The following is a 25,150-nucleotide window of genomic DNA, read 5'->3' on the forward strand; positions in this document are numbered from 1 at the left end:
AAACCACGTTTTTGGCTATATCTCCTAAACTATCCATCGTACATAAAACTTGTTAAGACACATTTTGTAGCAAAACGCTGTGCCTACAATTATGTCTATGTAACTTTTTATCATAAATCCAAAATTCAAAAAGTTATAAGTAAAAAAGTGAAAATATTTCCTATTTCTTAAGTTGACCAAGTTTCTAAAGCCGATCAAAACAGCAGTTTAACCTTACTTTTAAGATCTCTCGTTTATTTTAAACAAGTTTTCTAAATAAATTATTATTTTTTTTTATTCCTACAATTTTACTTTTTGGTATTCCTAGTAGGCCTATTCCACAGACAACTTGCTGATATGGTAATCTTCGACATATATTATCAATCAGTTATTAGAATCACTTTTTTATTTAAATAACTTTTTGAATTTTGGATTTATGATAAAAAGTTACATAGACATAATTGTAGACACAGCAATTTGCTACAAAATGTGCCTTTACAAGTTTTATGTACGATGGATAGTTTAGAAGATATAGCCAAAAACGTGATTTTTGGACCCCTTTATCCAAGATGGCGGCCGGGGGACAAGCACGTCAACCCCACAAACTTGGAGTTAAGCTTGTATTGACCCCCCCTACATGTTCCATAAATAAAATTGCGTCCTCTAAAAAACGCAACCCCAAATGTAACTTTTCAATGGACTAAAAGTTAATTACGCTGTTTTGAATAATCGCATTAGTTTTGCCTGACGGTAAATATTTAAAATCACAAAGTTAATGTTTTGATTATGAATTTATTATTTTCAAATAAAATTATGTGCCGATATTTTCTGTGCTTTACTGCAGACTCGAAGTTAAATGTAGGTTTATTTACAATAATTTCGAATATTATTACTATTAATTTAATGATATATTTATATCGTTAATCCGAAGTAAATTATAGATTACGTATAAAGTTTTATAATAAAGTGAGTGAGCTATGGTTATCCGTGAGGTTGTAGGTTCCATCCCCGGCTGTGCCCCAATGAACTTTCTACCTACTACGACTCGTTTGGTGAAGGAAAACATCCTGAGGAACTGGTATGCCTTAGAGCCTCAAAATCGACGGCGTGTACATACTTGCCTATTAGATAAGCTACATAACACAATAGATACATAAATCAGATGCCCAGACCTAAACGGTTGCCCCAATGATTGTTTTGTATAAAGTTATGATATGATGTTGCAATTAGTAAATTGTGATTCTAAACGTTGATAAGAATATCAATTAATAGATTTTGATTTGAGTGAGCCACGATTGGCGATTATAGCGATCTATTTACCTAACAGTTAAGTTACAACCTTCGACAGTATTTGAATTCAATATTCGACCGCAAATTTCCTATAAAAACCAATAATATTGTTTTTATTGCCTACTTTTTCACAATGTTTAAAGTCCTATTTTTCTTCAGTAAGATATAAAAAACAATAACTGCATAGCGGTATTTACTTTTATATAAACAGTTTGTTCGTCGGTCGCATTTCCTTGCGGAAGTAGAAATATGTATTACTGTTTATTCTGTCATACGACAGATAAATAAAAGAAAACTAAACTGATTCAGAGAAGGAAAATTTCCTTCTGGTTGTGCATGGACAAAAGTCGCGTAAAAAGGTCTTAGATTTGTTCATTGTACGAGTAGGTCTGTGTATAAAAACAAAATAATCAGTGGCGCTACAACCTCTTTAGGTCTGGGCCTCACATTTCTGAATTCGTTTCATGATTTTTCAATCAATAGGCAAGTAGGTGATTAGCCTCCTGTGTCTGACACACGCCGTCGGCATGTTTGGGTCTAAGACACGTCGGTTTTCTCACGATGTCTTCCTTCAGCGTTCCAGCGAATGTTAAATGCGCACATAGAAATAAAGACCATTGGTTCACAGCCGAGATAGAACCTACGACCTCAGGGGTGAGGGTCGCACGCTGAAATCACTAGGCAAACACTGCTATATAATGCCGTGTATATGTTTAAAAAAAAGAGCATACTCCTCCCTCAAAGGATAGCAAAATGGGTAAACCCACTAAAATGGGTATTGATGGGCTGCTATGACTGCACTTTTTGTGCGTCCCGTAGGCTTGTTTGCCCCCTATCCTATAATATATATAATTATATATAGTATAGTTAGAATTTTATATTAAAAGTTAAACTCCGAACTTTATGTTCGAACTAACACACCCATCTGTTAAAGTTTGACGGATGGGCGAACTGGTTTGCTAGACTGTGTATTTACAATCTTAGCCTAAGCCAAAATACGAAGACTAAACCATATCGTAAATTCTCATAGTATTTTTGACATTATTATCTAGGCTAGTAGATGTTTGTTAGTCTCGTCATGAACGTATATATACGATTATATAACGTCTATGTATCGCTTAAATGTTACGTTAAGCGAATTTTTGGTCCTTCAAAGTACCATAATGGCATTTTCCAGTACCGTCAAGGTTAGTCTCGATAATATATGTAAAGTGGAGTTTCGTGTTAACAGTTAACTGATATTGTGTTATCAATTAACCTAATAGTTTAATTTAAAAAAAATACGTTTTATAAAAGTTAGATGTACTATTCTTGTTTGATTAAAATATTTTCATTTATAAATTAATATAAAGAGATCAAAACGTGTTATGCTGTTATGAAAATATGAAATATGAATATGAAAAAGTTTCATTTAGTCAATATTCATTAAAATATTATTATGTGCTTTTGTCCATAGTTTTAGATTGTAAAAAGGACTTATTTATTAATAACATAAATAAGTCCTTACTTTTTGATTAATTGACATAAGAGTCTAAGAATAAATGGTTTTTTGACATACGAGGTTATCATTGTACAGTGACGATAAGCAATTAGTATACACGAAACTACTTGCGATGTTTTTACGTACAAAAGTACACCGTCATCGAAAGTACACAGTCATCCCTCGGACCCTAAATTTGACGTGTGTCAGGCACAGAAAGCTGTCCATAAAAACAGGTCCAGCAATATCTGCCCTATACCCAGTAAGAAATATTGTAAAATAGTAGGTAGGGTGAGATGGAAGAATTTAGAGGTTGCCTTCATATCGGAGGTCGTGTACAATTATTAAATACAATAATAACAATGTTATCCTTATTTATATGTATAGGCTATTTTTTTTATTTATTGAAGTGACTTCTTTAGGCGCATGAGGGTAATTTTTTACGGAAACGTCACGAAGATGTGCAGTTTTTTGTCGAAGAAAAGGGAGAGAACGATTGAGAGAGTGAGAAGGGCGAATTACCTTAAAGAAATTCTATTTTCAAAATTAAAATTTCGTGAAGAGAATTTATGAAATATTAGTATTTGATATTTTATGAAAAAATAATTTATTGAAATCTCAAATGACGAATTGTAAATTAAAATGCCACGTGTTTTTATCATCGAGAAATAAATATATAAAAAAAATATAATTTGTATTAAATTTTCGAGACTTAATATTTTAATGGCAATTAAATTCATAAAATTCATAACATATCTTCCTTTTTCGTTCCCCTAAGTTTCGTTTAATTCTAATGTTTTAGATTTGTATAAATATGAACAAGACTTAAAAATTAGTTTGCTAAAGATGTTTCACTTCTGACACGTACTTTGTACGCACGCACTTTTTTATTTATCCTAAGTTACGGAAGTACTCTATAATCCGGAGTCTCAATGCAAACTCATTAATCGTGTTTTCGCAGATAAATGTTCAACCACAATGGCGACACGATCGCGTAATATTTTTTAAAAAACAAGTGAAAGTGAATTATCGATCGTGTCGAGTAATATTTCAAGCTCCTTTGTTCGGCATCTAATTGGATTTCTATGTTCATTCATCTGCTTTTTATATAGTTTTGTGATAAATGGTTGAGGCGTTTCCTACGACAGCTACTAGAGAGCATGGAGTATTTCATTTTTGGCGTGTTTGTCTGTTTTCAAGATAATGTATACTAGCCAGTGTGCTGATGTTTTTCTAGTTACTTCTATTATAACAAAATCAATGGCGATACAACCTTTTTAGTTTTGGGCCTCAGATTAGTGCATTTGTATAGATCTATCGAGATCATTTTTCAATCTAATAGGTAAGTAGGTGATCAGTCTCCTGTGCCTGACAAATTTTTATGGTGTGTTTTAAATTTTAGATTTTTTGTATTCAAGATAAATCTAGCTAGTGTGCTAGAAGGATGTTTTTCTAGATACTTCTATTATAACAAATTAAATGGCGCTACAACCTTTTTAGGTCTGTGCCTCAGATTAGTGTATTTGTATAGATCTATCACGGGGGATTTTTTTTTTATTTTGGGGGGGGTTTGGGTCTATGCTTCTACGGTTCCCAGTACGACATGCTTGCATGGTAGCATAGGTGCAAACCCACCCTACCACATCCTTCTGATGGGTAGGGAGGCGTGGCTTTTGGGGGTAGCGCAAGTCGCTATGATCCCCTCAAAGCAAGTTTGGTGGACTAGCCTTCTCGAGGTTGCCGACCCTGTTCTTGGTCTAATACCCTATGTATTAGACGTAACTAAAACCGCCAAGCGAACTATTGCAGGGATGGAGAGGTCATGTCCTTGCGAGTTCATCGTCCAAACAGGAAGGACGGTGGACAGTAAATGACCTCCCGCGTGTTTGTGCCGTGCGCGGGGACCCGTACGGGAGGATGAAGGAATCCTGGGGGTTGAGTGGAGTAGTGCGCCGGAACAGTTGTGCGCTGCACACAACACACCTCTTTGGTCTGGATTTCTCCTCACACGGGAGGCCGGGGTTTAGCTAACCACGGTCAACCGGCTGTGGCATCCCATAAGCGGGCTGCCGAGCGAGAGTCGGGATGTGGGGGGGGGGCCGTCGGCGCGGTACGGGACTCGGGGTGAGTTGCGTCATAGTCTCGTGGCGTGAACAGCTCCGTACTTCCTTGCTGCGTGCAGATGCGTCTGCCTCCCTACGTGCCGGCTCTATACCGGAGGAGTAGCTCTGACGTCGCTTGCTGAGCAAGGGACGTCCCCGACGTGAGGGCTCCGTGGCGGGTGGAGAGCTCCAAAGGTGAATTCAAACCATATCACCTCATGGATAAAGAGGCAAACAAACTTAACAGAACAAACACAAACACCAACAAACCCAGGGTTGCGTCTTTGGACGCGTCGCGGTGCAAGTCACCAGTGGCGCGATTCTCTGATGCCCCTGTCACACACATGGATGCACCCTCACGGGCAGCGTCCGGGACCCCAAAGGAGAGGGCAGCGGCTGGGGTTGCACCAATCCGGGCTGCACTCCGGCCCGTACCCAATCCGATGGAATCCCTTATACAACCGCACAAGGATGTGACCACTGCTGCGGCCAGGTTGGCTGCGTCGGTCGAGCCAAAGATGGCAACCCCGGACGATGATACAGCACTGTCTGCGTCTGAAGGGGGGGCTTCCGCGGCAAGAGCGATGCGGCAGACCGAGGCTGCGACGGTGGGCACGTCCAGTGCAATAACCACGACCATGGATATGTCGGCCCTGAAGACCGCAATTCAGGAGCCGACTTTCAAAATGGTCGTAAGCAACTCCAAAAGGCGACGGCACAGGAGAGCCTTAAGGGCGCCGGAACAGCAGAAGCTGGTCACCGGCGCTCCGAGGCCTCCTGTGAAACCTGGAACTGCCCCCGCTGTAACCACAGTTGAGAGAGGCGGGAAAAGGACACCGAAGCCTAAAAGATCCACTGCTGCGCCCGTGCCTAGCTGCTCTGGGTGCGGCAAGGGACTTAAGAGTTCCAAAACCAACCAAGCCACGAAGGGCCAGAAGCGCGACCGGCCAGAGGAAACCGTAACACCGACTGGGGAAAGTAAAAGGGTCAAACCCAACAAACCTCAGACGGTGGCAGGGACCTCGGCCAGTTACGCGGAAGCGGCAGCGTCATACAAAACTAACGAGCTTTGTGTTGCCGTGATGACTGAGCCCTTCGTGGATATGACACAAGAACAGGCGGATAACATCCGCCTACAAATCGAGGGTAAAATTCAAGACGAGCTCCTGGCGGATCTTGATGCTACCCTAACTACCGAGCCCAACGACATCAGGTTCCGGGGTAAGGCCCATTTCTCGGATGGTGTCCTCAAAACTTGGTGCGAGGACACTTACACTCTGGGTTGGCTGACCGGGACTTGTGATGTCATCACAAATCCAATACCTGACACCAGGCTGGTGGTTCGGCCTCAATCGGCGATTCCGAATAGGATTCCGTGTCTGCTACATGTACCAGACTACAGTGGCAACACGGAAACACTGAGGAAACTGATCACGAGGCAAAACCGCCACCTCAACATCAGATCATGGACCCTGACACACGAACGAAGAACTCAGGACCCGACAGGCGTGTCCCTCTTCTTTCGTGTGCCAGAGTTTGAGATCCCTAAAATCAAAGAGCGCAATCGGCGTTTATACTACCTGATGGGGAACATCTATATCCGCATCCTGGATAGAGATGAACCCTCGCAGGTGGCCAACGCCCCACCAACAACTACCAGCACATCGGGGGTGGCGTCGTCGGGGTCGGGGCCGTCCACGTCTCTGACGGGGGCGGCTTCGGTCACCGGGACACACGCCCCTATGGAGGTAGCTACACATCCACCGTCACCGGTGCAACTAACTTCGGATGATGAGTTGTTTCAGGAGACCGGGGGGAGTGAATTCAGCGACAGCTGTCTGCGCTCCTCCCCATCGCCGAACTGACCTCATCCAGGCTAACCTCCAGCACAGTCAGACAGCGTCGGCTTCCCTACGCAGACTGCTGGAGACCAATCCGAAGACCATCGCCGCGATCCAAGAGCCGTGGATCAGGAATGGCAAGATATGTGGCCTGGGCAGCACCGGTGGTAAACTTTTACTGGATACCTCCGTAAGTAACCCTAGAACTTGCATAATCTTGCCTAAACATGTACCAGCATTTCTAATAAACGAACTCTGTTCAAGGAACCTTACAGCTATTAGGTTACACAGAAACAATCAACCAGACGTCGTCCTGGCGTCCGCCTACTTACCAGGTGACGAGGACGTGCCCACTCCAGAACTCGGCCTTCTGGCTGACTACTGTGAGAGGGAGAAACTGGAGCTAATCATCGCGGCGGACTCCAATGCGCACCACACGTTATGGGGTAACGCTAGTACCAACACTCGAGGTGAGGACATGCTTAATTTTATACTTAGCAATAACCTTATCTTGGCAAACAATGGCTCAAAACCAACTTTTATCAACGCGCGTTCGCAAACTATTATTGATTTAACAATGGTAACTGCTGGTCTGTCAGATCACATACAGGACTGGCACGTATCCAACGAGTTATCATGCTCTGATCATAGGTGGATCCGCTTTGCAATCAAAGGGGAGCTACCTAAACCTCAACCTAGACGTATACCACGGAGAACCGATTTGGTAAAATTTCATAGACTTATCAGCTCCGAGGTAGACAAACTATCGATACCAACCACCATAAATATACAAGACATAGACAAACATGTAAACAACCTAACGTCCCTACTCCTGACAAGCTATGAACGGTCGTGTCCCCTTACCATACCAAGATGGGGAGGGAGACATAACTGGTGGTGCCCCGAACTGGAGAGACACCGACGGAAGGTCAGGAAGCTGTTCAATAGAGCAGTGAACACACGGTTACCCACCGACTGGGACAAGTACACGGTCGCGAGAAGGCGATTCAAAAAACTTTTACGTACTAGGAAGCTGGAGTGTTGGAGACACTTCTGCACCAGTATTGAAACCAACAACCAGGCAACCAGGGTGAAATCATGCCTCTCCAGAGAGCCCAATCACTCGATCGGTTGTCTTAAAAAACCTGACAATTCATTTACAAAAACTGATTCAGAAACATGTGAACTACTACTGGCAACACACTTTCCGGGTTGCATAATTGCCAACGAACAGGCTTGGCAACCATACTCGGAGAGAGCCACCGACAGCTCAGACTGGCAGGTAGCTCACAAAATAATCACTAATGAAAAAGTAACGTGGGCAATCAACTCCTTCCTTCCATTCAAAGCGGCTGGTTTGGACGGCATCTTCCCAGGCCTACTAAGATGGAGTGGGAACCTAATAGTAGACTATCTTGTCTCTGTCTTCCGAGCCTGTATAGCCCACCGATACATACCCTTGAAATGGAGAGAAGTAAAAATCATATTCATCCCAAAACCGGGTAAAGAGGATTATACCCAAGCGAAGTCCTTCAGGCCTATTAGCCTTACTTCATTTTTCTTAAAAACGATGGAGAGGCTGGGGGACCTGGAGATACGCAGCCGGGTATCGCTATCCAAATTCCTACACCCTAATCAACATGCCTACAGTTCGGGCAAATCAACGGACTCATCACTCCACAGCGTCGTGTCTCGCATTGGCAACTCCCTGAAGTTAAAGCAGTCAACCCTTGGTGCATTCATTGACATCGAAGGTGCTTTTGACAAAACAAACTTCACGAGTATAACCAGAGCACTAAGGTCATGTGGAGTACCATCAACCCTTATAGAATGGGTAAACAACATGCTAAAACAACGAGCTATACAGTTCACGGTAAACTCCACAACACGAGGCATTGTCAGCAGAGGATGTCCGCAGGGAGGTGTTCTATCGCCGCTACTGTGGAACCTTGTGGTTAATGAACTAATCACAAAACTCAACGCTGACAATCTCTTCACTGTGGGATATGCTGATGACATAGCAATCTTGATATCTGGGAACTTTGAAAGCACCTTATGCGACCTCATGAGACGAGCTTTCAAAGTGATTGAGAGATGGTGCAATGAGCACGAGTTATCTGTCAACCCATCAAAAACAGAACTAATACTTTTTACCAACCGAAGAGTTCTTGGACCGTACAAACTTCCGAAACTCTTCAACACTGAACTCATTCTCAAGAATGAAATCAAGTACCTAGGTGTGATTTTGGACAGTAAACTGCTCTGGAACAAACATCTAGAACACAAACTAAACAAAGCAACGATCGCCTTTTATCAATGCAAAAAGATGCTAGGCGTGAAATGGGGCCTATCGCCTAAGATAACATTATGGATATACACTGCCATAATTAGGCCAATGCTTGCCTATGGAGCCCTTGTTTGGTGGCCCAGAACAGAACTTCAAACGGCAATTACCAAACTCGGACGCTTCCAGAGGCTTGCTTTGTCCGCTGCTAGCGGTTGCATGAAAACAACACCAACCGCAGCAATGGAGATGGCCCTGCAGATCTTACCCCTGGACCTACACATACAGCAGGAGGCAGCCCTGGCTGCTATCAGGCTTATGGTACTGGATCTATGGGGAAAAAATCACTACAGTACACACACAGTGATTCTCAACAGGGCAACAGAGTATCAACCTCTTATTGCTGCGCCCTGTGATAGAATCACTAACCAACTAATATTTAACAGGAAATATCATATACAACTGAGAGAAGAGGAACATGACCGGTCGACCGTGAATGAGCTACGTATATATACAGATGGATCCAAAACAGGGTCTGGCTCAGGCGCTGGCATATTCTCTCTTGATCTCAACATCAACATACACCTACCCTTGGGCACACAGAGCACGATCTTTCAATGTGAATGTGTCGCCTTAACCGAAGCAGCCAGAGCCGTGCAGCGGCTAGGGATTAATGACTTTTGCATTAAATTCGTATCCGACAGTGCATCCGTGCTGATGGCGCTCGGAAACAAAAAAACCAACAGCAAACTAATACTGGAGTGTCATGAAGCACTGGAGGCTATAACCCGAACCAATAGGGTTACCTTACAGTGGATAAATGGACACAGTGGATCTCTCGGCAATGATGCTGCGGACGAGCTTGCGAGAAGAGGCTCCGGAATGATGCCTGCTGGCCCGTATCCGCTCCTTCCTCTGCCCTTCTCGCTGGTGCGAACCTGGATCCGCCAGAGATCCGCTGACCTCCAGCAACAACGATGGTCGCATGGTGCGGCCTGCAGACAGTCCAAAGTGGCTCTGCCAGCAGTAAACCCGCAACTGACAAAGCGACTACTTAACTTAAATAGAACCAACCTTAAAATAATGATAGGGACAATAACGGGTCATTGCCTCCTAAATAAACATCTTTTTATCCTAGGCGCGACAGACAGCCCCCTGTGCAGAGGCTGTTTCAGCGCAGAAGAAACAGTCACCCACGTAGTCCTGGAATGCGAGGCTGTGGCTAATCAACGTGAAAAAATCCTCGGAACGGTGAGGTCGCTCCGGGAAGCCTGTGAAGTGCCCAGGAGACTTCTGTGCTTCTGGAAGGAGCTAGGCTGGCTAAATTAGCCAGGACTCGTACGCACAACGGACCAACCACGAGTCTAATTGCGGAAAAAGGAGTCCTTCTACCCTAACCCTAACCCTAGATCTATCACGATCAGTTGTCAATCTAATATGCAAGTAGGTGATCCTATTGTGCACACACGCCGTCGACTTTTTGGTTCTAATGCAAGCCGGTTTTCTCTATGCGCACATAGAAATATAGTCCATTAGTGCACAGCCGAGCATCGAACCTACGACCTCAGAGATGAGAGACGTATGCTGAAGCCACTTGGATAACTAGTCTATTATATCTTTTGGCAAAACTCAATAATGGTTAAATAGTTAGATTATACATAAAACCAATTTTCAATAATTTTGAACAAAATTAGATCAATTAGTGTCTTAGGGTATGGAATGGTAAGGGAATGGAGACAATTAAGGGCTCAAGGAAAGATAAGTGACGTGATATATAAGGCGCAGAAAAGTATAAATAAAAAAAGTAATACATCTCTTACCAAGTGGTTCATACTTGGAAATGGAAAAATAACCAAAATCTACATAAATAAATATTTCGGAAGCAATGCAATAAAGCGTTTGAATTTTCATTTAATTTTCCTTCTGGCGTTTTAATATTATTAAAATGTGTTTAATGTGTTATTTGGTTAAGAGCGTCGAACAAAAACTTAGCCAAGCGTACGGGAAAGCTTTGTTACCGGTAATATATTTTATTCTTTCAAGTTAACTCTTTTGATAGTTCGCTATGCTTGATTAAACTTTTTATAAAAGCTTTTTAATTTTCTTTTAATATTTTTAAATATGGAATAATATTACTGCATATCACGCGTTAATAATATATGTTTCGTAAACACACAATTTTTAATCATTTAAGTTTATCAAATCTTATACATTCACGCACACATGCAAATAGTTCGCTATGCTTGATTAAACTTTTTATAAATTCCTTTTTATTTTCCTTTTAATATTTTAAATATGGAATAATATTACTGCATATCACGCGTTAATAATATATGTTTATTGTTTAGTAAACGTACACACAATTTTCAATCATTTAAGTTTATCAAATCTTATACATTCACACACACATACAAATCTATAATTTTAGTGTATCTGCATGTGTCTTTGCATGTTTTATTGAATTAATTCTATTTGGTGCCTATATCCTTATATTCTTGGTACGAATGCTTGACAACACTGTCGTGGGTCACAACATACGTCTTACATACAACTCGTTTTTAAGTGTCATTCATGTAAAATCCAATGACACACTTTGGCAACATAGAAATTGACGATGTGTGTCAAACACCTACCCGCATTTGGAAACCTCGATAAATAAGGGCTCATCTGATGTTTAATTATACATGAACCTGGGCACTTAAAGCAAAAGGGTTCGCGAGTGCCTTGCCGGCCTTTTAAGATTTGGAAGAATGACTTATGAGACATTTGCTTAAATTGATTATTTGATTTACTATGCCTACCATTTCTCAGCGATAAGTTGCGTTGTCATTATAGATAAGTATCGACAATGTTCACTAAAGGAAAACCACACAACAATTCATGCCAACTTACATTATGGGTATGTTCCGATATACACTGCGAGTACTGTATAGTGCTCCCACTGTTCAAAAATTCGTTCCGCTATGACTGCCAGTATACAGCCGCAGCGTCCTAGGCAAATATATGACGTCACAAATCCCCGCTATACTTCCACTGCGAGCACTGGCGTTTTCGAGGTAAGGTACTCGCAGTGCTTTGATCACGTGATCTATCAAAACCACTTGAATGCCTAACGGCTGATATCACTTACAGTTTAATAACAAACATTTAAAATTCTAATTAAAGAATTAGCTTTGACTAATTAATGAAACAATGGAAAACTTACGAAAATTGAGTTTATTAGACTGTGTAAGTAATACTCTGTACGAGTTGAAAGTGACGCAGGAAATTTTCGACCGTGCTAGAGAAGGTAAATTTATCATTGTATTAATGTTTGAAAAGTAAAATCCTCAGCTTTTTTGTTTTTATAAAAATTGTAATTATTTGTCGTTATTATTTTGCAGATACGATGTTTGTTACTCAACTGTTGGAGCATTGTAAATTTAAAGGTAAAAATTTCAAGATAAAAATTTGAAATTAACCACAATAAGGTATACTGATAATTTACAAATGATTGTTTACTAACAATATCAGTACCTCTTATCGATTCAATAATTATGTATAGAGTAATAATTTTAAAATTTTAATTAATTGATGATCCACAGAATGTTATGTTTTTGATGGCCCTATTGAGGCTTATAATTTGGAAGAAACTGAAAAGGAAAGTCAATCTACATCAGATGCCGGTACGTTGGAAGCTGAGACCCCTTCAACATCATTCAAGTCTTTTAAGGCAAATTCAATGCCAGAAAAGTCTTTCGACAAACCATCGATGGCTAAAAAGGCATCAGATCAAAAAAAAATTAAAAAAAGTACTGGTGAGTTATGGTAAAAGCCGAATAATTATATTTTCAGTAAATAAATCGGTAGGTTTTGAAAGTTCTTTTATGTTCCTCTAATAATGAAGTTGCGAAAAAAGCATTTTCAATAGATTTCATCAGAAAACTTCTAAAATTGTCACCACTCTTGTTTATTTTATTTTTTCTTTGTAAAAACTGATTAGTCAGAAGAAATTTCTGGCAATTTTCAAAATTTCATTCTACTTTCGCATCATATAATTATCAATCAGATGATTATATTAGCATCAACTATAATATCCATTACTTTCTTATATATTTATATTAAATACATTGTTATAATCTAATTACAGATATAAAGAATTGGAGCAAAAATGAGGTTTTACTTCTTATTGCGGCTTATAAAGAACATCAACTTGAATTCCTGGACGTAAATGTTAACAATGATGAAGTTTGGAAAAAAGTTGCGAATGACGTCAACGAAACCCTTAGTGTGCAGGACTTGCCGCCCATTGCTAATGAGAAATTCAAGACTAAATGGGAAACGCTCAAACGTCATTACAAAGGTTTAAAAGATAGCAACAAAAAATCGGGGAACTCCTCAATAACATGGGCTTTCTATGATGTAATCATAATTTCTATAATTACTTCTTGATACTATTCGAATTTTTTACAAATATTTTAAGTAAATTAATTTGTAGGAAATGGAAGAAGTATTTGGTGAGCAACCATGGGTTAAACCTCTTTCTACTGCCGGATCAAATTCTACCAATAAAATGGGTACTGTTGGTGCATAGCGCCTGAATATTATTGAGTATTAAAAGGATTTGTACAGGAGTGTGTCTTCCAGGATTTAACTGCTGGCTCTGCAAACATGTCTGAAAAAACCGAAGTAGCTGAACTTATTAAAAAGCGCAGCAGCTATAAGGGTCAAGTTACCATTTTCAACGGGTTTTTATCTTCATTTGAATCGCCATCACCTCCCGATGAAAGGGATTATGAGGAGTTGGAGTTGCGCATTAAGAGGTTTGATGCATTGTATAATAAGTTCGATGAGGTGCAAACACGATTGGAATGTTTACAGGATGATGAGAGTCAGGTGTTTGGGGAGCGTGAGGAATTTGAAAATAGATATTATAAGGCATTAAGTAATGCTCAGAAAATTCTTTCAAATTATAAAAAATCTCACATTCCTCTTCCATCTGATGGCGAAGGTAGTGTCATACATAGTGTTAAACTGAATCCTGTCAAATTGCCCACGATCCAAATACCGAAATTTAACGGTTTATTTAACGAGTGGATCGGTTTTAGGGATACGTTTATGAGCCTAATTCACACCAACAACGACCTAGACGATATTAACAAATTCCATTATTTGAAGTCGTCTCTAGAGGGCAGCGCTGCTTTGGTAGTATCTTCCGTTGAGCTCTCAGGAAAGAATTATAGCGTAGCTTGGACATTACTGTGTGACAGATTCGATAATAAAAACTTATTAATCCAACATCATGTTGCTGCACTATTTAAAATTGAACCTGTCACACGGGAGACAGCATGTAATTTAAAGGGTATCGTTGACCAATTAAATAAAAATCTAAGGGCCTTAGATACATTGGGCGAATCCACTAAACATTGGGATACTTTATTAGTTTACCTAATAAGTCAAAAGTTAGACACAAAATCATTCCGAGAATGGGAGGAATATAAAGGCCGGCTACCCACCGACACACGTATTGAACTTTTACACTTATTAGATTTCTTACGTGTTCGCATTACTTTATTAGATTCAGTTGAACACAACACAAATTCAAAAATTAAACCCAGTCACAAAATTATGACGTTACAGACTAATAATATTAACATTAAAGAGATTTGTCCTAAATGTGATGGCGAGCATAAACTGAATACGTGTTCTCAGTTTTTAGCCTTAAATAACGAAGAGCGTCTTCAATTATTGCCAACATTTAAGGTTTGTTTTAATTGTTTCTCTAAATCTCATTTCTCAAATAATTGCAAAAAATCAGGTTGCAAAATATGTAAGAAAAAACATTCAGTTTTAGTTCACATTGCAGATAAGCAGAAGCTGTTAGTGCGTGGTGAGGGTATTGGTTCTAATGCTACTCCCGCCATCAGTAATCCGAATAACTTGACATTATCAACCAGCGTTTCTTCTGCCGGTCAAGACAATAATTGTCGCCGCGGAAATTTGGTTTTATTATCCACTGCGCTAGTCAAGTTATACGATTCAAACAATCGCGAACACGTTGTTCGTGTTGTATTAGATTCTGGTAGCACATCTAGCCTTTTATCGTACAGGATGTTTTAACAGTTAAATCTGTCGTATAATAAAATAAGTCAATCCGTTCAGGGTATTAATAATGCAATTACCCAAATCGATAAAATGTGTAATCTGCGTTTTAAGTCATTGGATGACTCATTTACGTGTAACATTAATTGTTTTATTTTACCATCGTTAACTGATAGTGTACCAAACAGTACAGTTAATATCTTAAATTTAAATATTCCTACGAATATTTGTTTAGCGGATCCTCATTTTTATAAACCCGCGTCCATCGACCTTATATTAGGCGCTGATGTCTTTTGGAATATAGTAGGAAACCAAAGAATTGAGTTAGGTGATAAAAAACCTACTCTTTGTGAAACAAGGTTAGGTTGGATAGTTTCTGGTCCAATTTGTGATACGGTTTTATTTTCAACTTGTCCACCTAATCGTATTCAGTGCAATTTTGTTAGTAAAAATCTAATTGATGATGATATTAATTCTACGTCAAATAATTTAAGCCTTAACAGTATTCAGATGGTAGGTCCAACGGTTCAGGACGATCTTGTGGCTATTCTTTTGAGGTTTAGACAACATAAGGATGTTATCGTCGCTGACGTAGAGAAAATGTACCGAAAAATACTTGTTCATCCTGATGATAGATACCTGCAGCATATATTATGGCGTGACAACCCATCTCAATCCCTTAGAGCTTTCCAATTAAATACTGTAACATATGGTACCGCGAGTGCACCATTTCTCGCTACAAGATGTCTGAAACAATTGGGACTCGAATGTCAAGACCACCAGATAGCAGAAGTCATTCTCCATGATTTTCTCGTCGATGATTTGTTGAGTGGGGGGGATGATCTGAATGTAGTGAGGAATATTCGCGAAAAAGTAATAACCACACTAGGCTCAGCTGGTTTATTCCTACGAAAGTGGAAGTCTAATGAGCCTCAATTAATTTCAGAGTCTGCAACAGAAGCCTCGCATAATCTTAATGTTGGGGGGAATGAGCCAAGTAAGACCTTAGGTTTAGGTTGGCTACCTGTTTGTGATGATCTTTATTTCCCAATTGGGTTCTCTACTGCGGCTAACACAAAACGTACCTTGCTTTCAGTGATCTCACAAATATTTGATCCTTTAGGTCTTCTCTCTCCTGTTGTCATTAAATTTAAGATTATATTACAAAGTTTATGGTTGCAGAATCTATCATGGGACGAACCTCTTCCTTCGCACATCCAAGCACTCTGGATGGATGCTACTAAAAATTTAAATGTGTTAAATAATTTACGGGTATCACGTCATGTAATGATTAATTCGTATGAACAATTAGAAATTCATGTGTTTTCGGACGCTTCTGAAAGGGCATACGGTGCCTGTTTATACATACGTAGTAGTGATCGTAGCGGTAATGTATTAGTACGTTTATTAACAGCTAAGAGTAGGGTAGCACCGATTAAACCAACTACAATACCACGGCTCGAGCTTTGTGGAGCTCAAGTGGCTGCAAAACTATATAAAAAGGTTTGTAGTTCGTTAAGAATTAAAGTTACGAAATCATTTTTCTGGACTGACTCTTCCATTGTATTAGGTTGGCTTAAGATGTTGCCAAGTAAATTAAATACGTTTGTAAGGAATCGCGTCGGAGACATTTTAGAAATAACCGGTGATTGTGAATGGCGTCATGTTCCTACCGCTCAAAACCCAGCTGATTATGTTTCTCGAGGAGTTAAAGTCGATGATATTGAATCACTAAACATATGGTGGTCAGGACCAAACTTTTTACAGAAGTCTTATACTGATTGGCCTTCCATTTTAGTACAATGTGAACCGTTGCCAGAAATGCGTAATGAGGTATGTTTACTTAACATTGCTCATCCAATAGAATTCATTCAATTTGAACGCTTTTCAAATTTTAACAGACTACGACGTGCTATAGCTTATCTACTTAGGTTTATTGAATCGTGTAAGGGTCGACGTGCTGTAACTAATTACCTTACTGAAACAGAATTAAGTAATTCACTTAACGTTATTATTCGTTCTGCTCAGAGAGAATCTTTTCCAGAATATGATATTCTTTTACAAAAGAAAGAATTACCAGTTAAAAGTGCTTTGTTAAAATTTAATGTATTTTTAGATCAAAATAATTTAATGCGTATTGGCGGTCGTATTAGTAATTCACAATTTTCATATGATAAAAAACATCCTTTACTATTAATGTCCACACATCGATTAACACAATTAATATTTCAACATGAACATTTGAAACTTATGCATGCTGGGCCACAGTTATTGTTATCTTCAATAAGAGAAGTTTATTGGCCTATCGGTGGTAGAAATTTAGCAAAGGCTACTTATAGACGATGTATCAGGTGTACACGCATGAAAGGAAAGATTGAAGCTCCTATTATGGGTAATTTACCCCAGCGTCGAGTAACTCCCGGTAACTATCCTTTTGAGTCTGTTGGCGTGGACTATGCAGGTCCTATTGCTTCTGTCAGTCGTCAAGGTCGAGGCTCTCGTATTGTCAAAGTTTATATAGTTATATTTGTATGTTTTACGACTAAAGCATTACATCTGGAATTAGTGGGTGATTTGACAAGTAACAGTTTTATTTCTACTTTTCGTCGATTCATTGCTCGTCGGGGTAAACCATTGCACTTATATTCAGATAATGGTACTACATTTGTTGGAGCTTGTAAAGATTTAGCTAATTTCTTAATGCGTAACTCTGACTCTCTTGCCACTGATCTCATCAATGATGGCATAAACTTTCATTTCATACCTGCGTATTCACCACATTTTGGTGGGATTTGGGAGGCAGCAGTTAAATCTACGAAATACCATTTATTAAGAGTATTAGGGAACTCTAAATTAACTTTTGAAGAATTGTATACAGTTTTAACGCAAATAGAAGCTATTTTAAACTCACGACCACTCACTCCCTTATCAACGCACCCTGAAGATCTGACCCCACTGACCCCTGGACATTTTTTGATCGGACGTCCACTCACAGCTATTCCAACTGAAAGTTATGTAGACCACAATTATACTCATCTTTCAAGATTTCGAAGAATTGAACAGCTTCGTCAACATTTCTGGACACGATGGAGCAAGGAGTATATCTCAGAACTCCAAAAACGGACAAAATGGCAAACCCAAGGAAACCCTTTGCAAATTGACTCACTTGTTTTGCTAAAGGAGGAAAATCTGCCACCTATGAAATGGAAGCTGGGTCGCATCGTGGCGCTCTTTCCTGGTGCAGATGATGTTGTTCGTGTCGCAGAAATTAGAACGTCGACTGGAAATGTGAGACGATCATTTTCGAAAATTTGTCCATTGCCGAGTGGATTGGTTGAAGCCAAGCCTTCAACGCCTGGGGGCATGTTGGTGCATAGCGCCTGAATATTATTGAGTAGCAACTACTACAATTGTCTTAACTGCTACAAACAGAACAAGGGCGTGCTTTAGTTTGTAGTATTACTAATTCATTCCAATTACACCTCTGTACAAAGAAACATCTTTTTTGATTTATAATCCTTTTTTCAAAGAAAATATATTTGTTAACTTTCATACTATCCTGCAGTAACAGGTACTTATATTATTTTATTTCGTAAAATAGTTTTTAGTGTAACATAACAGTTAGACGAACTTAAATAAAATATATATTCTTCTTCTATTTCATAAACTTACAACAGAATCGGTAAAAATAAAATTTCGATATTTTACAGATCCTGAAATTATCAGCCCACCACGAAAGCGGCAGAAAACTTTAACAAGCTACTGTGAAGAATTACTTGCAGCTAAAAAAGAAAATAGTGAAACTCGAAAACAACATCATCGTGAGAAAATCGCATCTATAGCTCAATTATCTTGTGCTCTCAATAAGCTTGTAGAACACATAACAAAAGGACAAGGAGACTTATGATTTTTTGATGCACAGAGTTATTTTTTTCATATTCTAATTTTAATATGCCTTAGAAAAGGTCAAAGACTATACTTACTATTTTTTACGTATAAAAAATATATGCTATGAAATAGTATAGTTTAAAAAAATAAGTCTAGTACCTTGAAGAAAAATTTTTTGTCATAAAAGTTTCAAGTATTAATTTAATTTTAAATTTAATCATAAGTCTTTTATTGTTTGTTACACTGATAAAAAATTTAACTTGGCTTAAGAGGAAGAATCTTGAACCAAGAACACCATTTTGAAGAAAAAAAAATTTTTGAGTCAAGAGGAAAAATTCTTGAGTCAAGATATAATTCTTGGTTCAAGAAAATTTTCTTGATTTAAAAATTTTTCTTTTTAACTCAAGAATTTCATTTTCTTCAAAATGGTGTTCTTGGTTCAAAAGAAATTTTTTATCAGTGTATAAAGATACATTTATGTCGATGTTAAGGTTAATAAAGTACAAATGTTATGTTTAAATTTTTTTTATTTTCAAAGATTTATCGCAAGAATAACATTAGGTTTTTTATAAGATATATGAAAATAAGTTATAAGTAAAAATAAAAATATATGAACATGATAAAATGTGCAATAATTTCATTACTTGTTCTCAGTAATTTTTTCCCCAAAATTAGCAGGATACGCTTTGTTTTCAAAGATTTTCGATAAAAATAGATTTACAATAAAATTTACAATTTTTTCTTCGGCAAGTCGATTTAGAAGCTTACTTTTCTAAATTGATTTATATAATTTAATTATCAGCTGATTAGTATGCATGTGTAATAAAAGGTTGAAACTTATACATTATTATTTATTAAATTTTTCAACCTTTCTCTTTTCACCATTCCAGCAACTTTCATGGCATTGTTCATTTCAATATCTACATCCATTGCTAGAATTTCATGATTCACAAGAATGGGATGTCAATTAAATCATCTCTCATAATGCAAATGTTATGCAAAATACAACAAGCAATAACATAATATGGTATTAAGTCAGTTCTTTTGAATGGTAGTTTATCCAATAAACTCCGAAATCTTCCTTTTAATAAAGCATTTGTTCGTTCTATCATCATACGAGCACTTGAATGTATCTTATTGTATCGCACAGAATCTTCATTCAAGTTACCATTATTTCGATAAGGTACCATTATACAAGGTTGAATACTGTAAGCTTTATCTCCTAACAAATGGGTATCATCAGGGAAAAATTCAGGTGTGCAATAATTTTGTAAATTTGACAACCGGAAAACACGAGCGTCATGAACTGAGCCTGCTTGACCACAGTACGCATGAATAATTTTAAACTTGTGATCACATACTAGCTGAAATTATAAAATTAAATCCATTTCATTGTTTGGTAAATATACAGCACATCAATATAAATATAATTGTTTCAAAAACCTGAGTTTGTAGAGAATGAAATCCTTTGCGGTTAATATAGCTGGCCTGATGTTCTTTCGGTTGAGCAATTCTTATATGTGTTCCATCGACCGCTCCCAATACATTAGGAAATCCATACTTTCGATACATATGATTTGATGTTATACTTGCTTCTTCACGGGTAGGCCATTTTACGTAAATAGGTAGAAAATTATATATTGATTTGACTACTTTCCAAACAGTTCTCCAAGCTGTTGCTTTTCCGACATTAAAACGATCACACACTGATCTGTAGAATCAACATAATAGTAAGCTATTTTATTCAATCATTTTAATTTTTAATTATTGAAGATGTTTAAAATGAGATTTAATTTATGTCAATAATCTACCTGTAGGAATCTGGTGTTGCCATGGTCCAAATACTCAGGAGGAGCTGTTTTTCGACAGGAATAGGATGTCTACCAAAGTGGACAGATTGTTTTTGCAAGTCCGGTCCCAGTAAATTTATCAGAAATTCAAAAGTATCTCGTCTCATACTGCAATTGATTTATAAATAAATTATTAATTATAGAAATTAACAATTGTTCAGATACTTGTGGTTTATGATAGGAAAATCATTATTATCACTTAATTGGGTAAAATGCATGCCTTACCGAAAATGACTTTTGAAAGTCTCATCGCTCATCCGAAAAACCGTATTTTCTACATAATCTTGGGTTCTTGGAATAATACCTTGTCCTGCTCGATTTCCAAAACAATAAATGAGATCTTCATCATCGCTAGAATCGTCTTCGTCTGAAGATTCCAATAAATTTTGAACGGCACCAACAAGCCCAATTCCAATTATTGTGTATTCCATTAGCTGTGAATTGTTTTTTATTTGTAGTAATTAATAACTAATTTTTATAAAGAAAATTCCTTACTTTTACCCTACATAACCTTTGCATTATAAGTAATACAGAAAGTTAATATAAGTTGAGTTATGATAAACAGACTTTTTCTAATTAAAAAATACTTACTTTCTTTGTAGTATTAATTCAATTGACAGTTAATATTAATATAGATTTTTTTAATGCGATAATACTCCAATAATAGTTTTTCTTGTTGAATTGAAAAACTTTGATGCACTCATTTGAAAACTGTGTCGAAAAACGAAGCTGACTAGTATACTGGACTGCGTTCCGTTTTAAATTGTAACCAGTATAGCTGGCTATAGAGAAACGGTTTCACAGTATACTAACAGTATACTAACAGTACAGTGGTCGCAGTGTATATCGGAACATACCCTATGTTTCATAGCTCATGAATGCCAAAACAAAAGGGTGCAGTCTATAGAACTTATAGTAAGGTAATTGTTATCTGTACGTTGGGTAAATCCTCGGAGCAGCGAGATCTCAGGAGACTTCTGTGCTTCTGGAAGGAGCTAGGCTTGCTTAGTTAGCCACGACATCAGTCAGTTACGCACATCGAACCTAGTTAGGGTCTAAGTACGGAATTTGAGTCCACCAATATGTAAACTTTATTTAAAAAAAAACTATTTTTATTAATTTGTAATTATTTTAACTATTACTATGTAGGTAAAGAATATTGTAAAATTTAGTGTGTTTCTGAATAATGACAAAATATACGTATATTACTGCACAATAAACATCTGTCTTATATTCGGATAATAAATGAGTTTAAACATTATTTAACTAAATTAAGATCCGTATACCTACTTAAAGGAACTTTATTATTTCCTAACTATAAGTTAATTTACTGTGGTAAAGGTGCATCAATGAATGTTAACCGATAGAGCACAGTCACGGTATTCGTGATTCAATACGATAAGTCCTGGGAACTCAGTCTCGCCTAAGGCTGCGTACATTATTAACCTTCTTCGCCAATTACGTTTTGCTTATTTAGCGATTCTTATACGATATCTCATGTGAATGAAGCTTTAGTTGCAGAAGATCGGAAATCTCTCCTTGTTCATTGATATGACTAATCTCATCTCAGATAGGCATTTTGCGTCTACCCTCAATTTCCAAACATCAGAAATAAATATCATATGTTCAATTTGAATATTACTTAAGTTCGGCTGTCAATATTCCAAATCTCTCCTTATTCATTGCTAGTCTTGACAAACCTCAGACTATTTGTAGGTAAGATTTTGCGCCTACCCGCAATTTACCATCATTATGGTCCTAAACAAACATCGCATGATCAATTCAATTATTACGAAGGTTTGGCTGTCAATATCCGTAATCTCGTCATTGCAAGACCTGATTAACCTCAGATACGTAGACATTTTGTGCCTACCCGCAATTTCCCGTAATTACGGTCTGCAAAGCATACATCGTATCATTGACTAATCTAATTTGTTATTCGATAAGAGTATATATATATATGTACATTTGTATCTGTATAAATAGGAATTATTATATTTGTCAAATATGTCAAAAGAACATTTCTCATTACTATACCTTATTATTGTATGTAGTTAAATTTATGCTAGATATGAAGCACAGCAGAAGTAAAAGCCCAAAGAATTCGTCACGAAAGCTCACCTTAGAAAAGTCATCAGTTATTTCGCAATGGTCATTTACTAAAGCTTAACAATAGGCCTCGTACAAGTAATTCATTACCATAATTACGAAGCCATTGAAGCTTTCTATTCTAGTACCAGTATAAAAGATAAGCTTTTTAAATGAAAAACGTTTTCATAGTCATTAACTCTGTTTATTAACTTTACAAGTTATAATAAAAACCTTTATTCATCATTAATTGTGATAAAAATATCGTTTTGTTCAATTTCGGAATTGCCAGAAATAATAGAACAATGGGATAAAAAAAGAATTTTAAATTCCAAATTCAAATATCAGTCTCCAAAAATGACAGTTGCTTCAGTTTACTCTATGCATTTTTCTAGTCCAAAATTTACGAATGATGGAAATCTTTACGAACTGTGGAGTGTGTGTGTTTGTGGAGGAGGCCAAGACCAAGAAACGATTGTAACTAGATATTGTAAGACATACAAAAATACTATGCACACATCGTGCACATCCGCTAGTGTCCAATATACATATAAACGCCATTTGACCAAGACATCAGAAGGTAGTTTAAGGAATCTTTCCCATATGCGGCAACAATACAATTCGCCGGCTCCGGAGAATAAAATAATAAATGCAAAATCACAACTTTACAGGAAAATTAAAAAACCGTTTTAATAAGATTACTTCTTTTGGGTCCTAGGTAGGAACTTGGGAGTTAGCTTAAATGATAGCTAATTTTTAGTGTTATCTCTATACTCAGTTGAAATTTTAAAAGATTCCACTGAACTTGAGATATTTAGGAAATAAAACATTAGACTAAATTTAACAATAACAAGTGTTGCTTACATGCACTTATCATTTTTTTCTCAATTAAACTTCATTCATACGAATATTATAATATAGTCCTGTCATGCTATTCTACGATATATGAACTCTCCAGCAATGTCGATAATCTAATATTATCATCTTATTCGCGTTATTATTCACATAATGAATTTACGATATGAGTAAATTAGACGTATTTAAATTAAACTACTTAATTATAATCAACTGTTATTTATTTTGGGACCAACATTTAAAGCCAACAAAGATGATGACAAAAATAATACTTTTCAAGAAAACAAAACATAACCAAACAAACATAACATAAAGTCACTCTTAAATAAATCAGTCTATAATCAATCTATCTATCTCCATACTCAAATCTTCATAATTAAGTGGCATCTTCGAGTAAACATTCAAAATCACAAAACCTTATATTCCAAATAAAATATAAGCGAAATCTAAGTAATTTCTATCCAAAAGTATATTATAATTAAAAAAAAGTCTTCTTATTAGTTGCTCAATATTTAAAAAAATTAGTCTTCATCAGCACAGTTATCAGTTGGTGCTTCTGCCTCATCATTAAATTTAAGAGATTCATAGAAACCATGATAGTAGCTTGGTATGTCATTTGTTTTACAAAGACTTATGAGATCAGAATGTAGGGCTTTACGTATCGGCAGAGTCACCGTGTATACAATTTTTAATTCAGGACTGTCATTAAATATTGGGTGTATTGGAAGCATGTCTGTGTCACCCCGTTTGGATCTCTGTTGGCGTTCCACGTTGAGCTTAGAATACTCAGCGTCAAAATCATATTTAAACCGCAAGATGAATGGTTCTGAACTGGTTACATTGATTTCCATTATTTTAGACCACTTTATTTTCTTACCTTCATCATCTTTACCCCAGTGTTTGTCCTCGAGTAATTCTTTTAATAATCTAATCTTAAGAAACTATTGTTACTAACTCACTAATCAATCAATGGACTGTATTTGTCTGATGAATAAAATTATTATTATTATTATTATGTCGTAGAAGTCACTTTGTAACATTTCTTTAATAATGTATTTCTTGCCATTTACTTTGGCACAGGGTAATTATTGCGTTCATTTGATCTGGAGAAGAATAGATACAGAAGAAGATACACAACTTGGTTTTTCAGCTTACGTTCTATGTATAGTAGAATGCATCGAATCGCCCTCACTCTGGCCATGACCAGTCAGTGCCGTATGAACTGTCTGATTTGATATACACAAAGTGCTTGCAAAAAAGGTCCTACATACTTGAACTTTCTCTTTCTAAAAAATCAAAATAGTATTTGACTGTTTGGGTGCGATTATTCTTTCGATCTAACTTGATTCTTTTGACCTTCTCAACTGTTGCCATTGCCGCTCATGATCTCCTAATTTATAATACTGCTGCAT

At 37.4% G+C, this 25,150-nt stretch overlaps 3 protein-coding genes and 1 pseudogene across 4 annotated transcripts; 3 read left to right on the plus strand and 1 right to left on the minus strand.

The window, feature by feature from the left end:
- LOC125062089 overlaps positions 1 to 25,150 on the plus strand; it is a 302,676-nt pseudogene that overhangs the window by 204,045 nt on the left and 73,481 nt on the right.
- Positions 4,318 to 7,150, plus strand: LOC125062076. Its single transcript, XM_047667676.1, has 2 exons — positions 4,318 to 6,882; positions 6,957 to 7,150. The coding sequence occupies exon 1, from the start codon at positions 5,070 to 5,072 to the stop codon at positions 6,714 to 6,716; it is 1,647 nt and encodes a 548-aa protein (XP_047523632.1). The 5' UTR covers positions 4,318 to 5,069; the 3' UTR covers positions 6,717 to 6,882; positions 6,957 to 7,150.
- LOC125062087 lies at positions 11,383 to 19,443 on the plus strand. 2 transcript variants are annotated; one of them, XR_007119173.1, is made up of 7 exons: positions 11,383 to 12,265; positions 12,360 to 12,404; positions 12,561 to 12,773; positions 13,106 to 13,377; positions 13,454 to 13,532; positions 18,768 to 19,050; positions 19,082 to 19,443. XR_007119173.1 is itself a non-coding variant. In XM_047667687.1 (6 exons), exons 1-6 carry the CDS (start codon positions 12,169 to 12,171, stop codon positions 18,962 to 18,964), a joined length of 903 nt encoding a protein of 300 aa, XP_047523643.1. In that variant the 5' UTR covers positions 11,383 to 12,168; the 3' UTR covers positions 18,965 to 19,443. The 2 variants fall into 2 exon arrangements, 1 of the variants encoding a protein (XP_047523643.1); XM_047667687.1 differs by having other exon boundaries at positions 18,768 to 19,443.
- Positions 19,481 to 21,446, minus strand: LOC125062084 (putative nuclease HARBI1). Its single transcript, XM_047667684.1, has 5 exons — positions 21,387 to 21,446; positions 21,021 to 21,229; positions 20,757 to 20,903; positions 20,389 to 20,656; positions 19,481 to 20,309 (listed from the first exon to the last, which is right to left on the minus strand). Exons 2-5 carry the CDS (start codon positions 21,224 to 21,226, stop codon positions 19,893 to 19,895), a joined length of 1,038 nt encoding a protein of 345 aa, XP_047523640.1. The 5' UTR covers positions 21,227 to 21,229; positions 21,387 to 21,446; the 3' UTR covers positions 19,481 to 19,892.

The sequence above is a fragment of the Pieris napi genome, chromosome W (assembly GCF_905475465.1).
Source record: "Pieris napi chromosome W, ilPieNapi1.2, whole genome shotgun sequence".
NCBI classification, from domain to species: Eukaryota; Metazoa; Arthropoda; class Insecta; order Lepidoptera; family Pieridae; genus Pieris; species Pieris napi.

What these genes read in the sequence shown, in the direction of transcription:
- LOC125062076 (XM_047667676.1), top strand. Translation starts at nt 5,070, where the DNA reads ATGGATAAAGAGGCAAACAAACTTAACAGAACAAACACAAACACCAAC.
- LOC125062087 (XM_047667687.1), top strand. Translation starts at nt 12,169, where the DNA reads ATGGAAAACTTACGAAAATTGAGTTTATTAGACTGTGTAAGTAATACT. An exon ending in TTTCGACCGTGCTAGAGAAG is followed by an intron (nt 12,266 to 12,359) that starts GTAAATTTATCA and finishes ATTATTTTGCAG; the next exon opens with ATACGATGTTTGTTACTCAA. An exon ending in TAACATGGGCTTTCTATGAT is followed by an intron (nt 13,378 to 13,453) that starts GTAATCATAATT and finishes ATTAATTTGTAG; the next exon opens with GAAATGGAAGAAGTATTTGG.
- LOC125062084 (XM_047667684.1), bottom strand. Translation starts at nt 21,226, where the DNA reads ATGGAATACACAATAATTGGAATTGGGCTTGTTGGTGCCGTTCAAAAT. An exon ending in ACTTTCAAAAGTCATTTTCG is followed by an intron (nt 20,904 to 21,020) that starts GTAAGGCATGCA and finishes AATCAATTGCAG; the next exon opens with TATGAGACGAGATACTTTTG. An exon ending in GCAACACCAGATTCCTACAG is followed by an intron (nt 20,657 to 20,756) that starts GTAGATTATTGA and finishes TTGATTCTACAG; the next exon opens with ATCAGTGTGTGATCGTTTTA.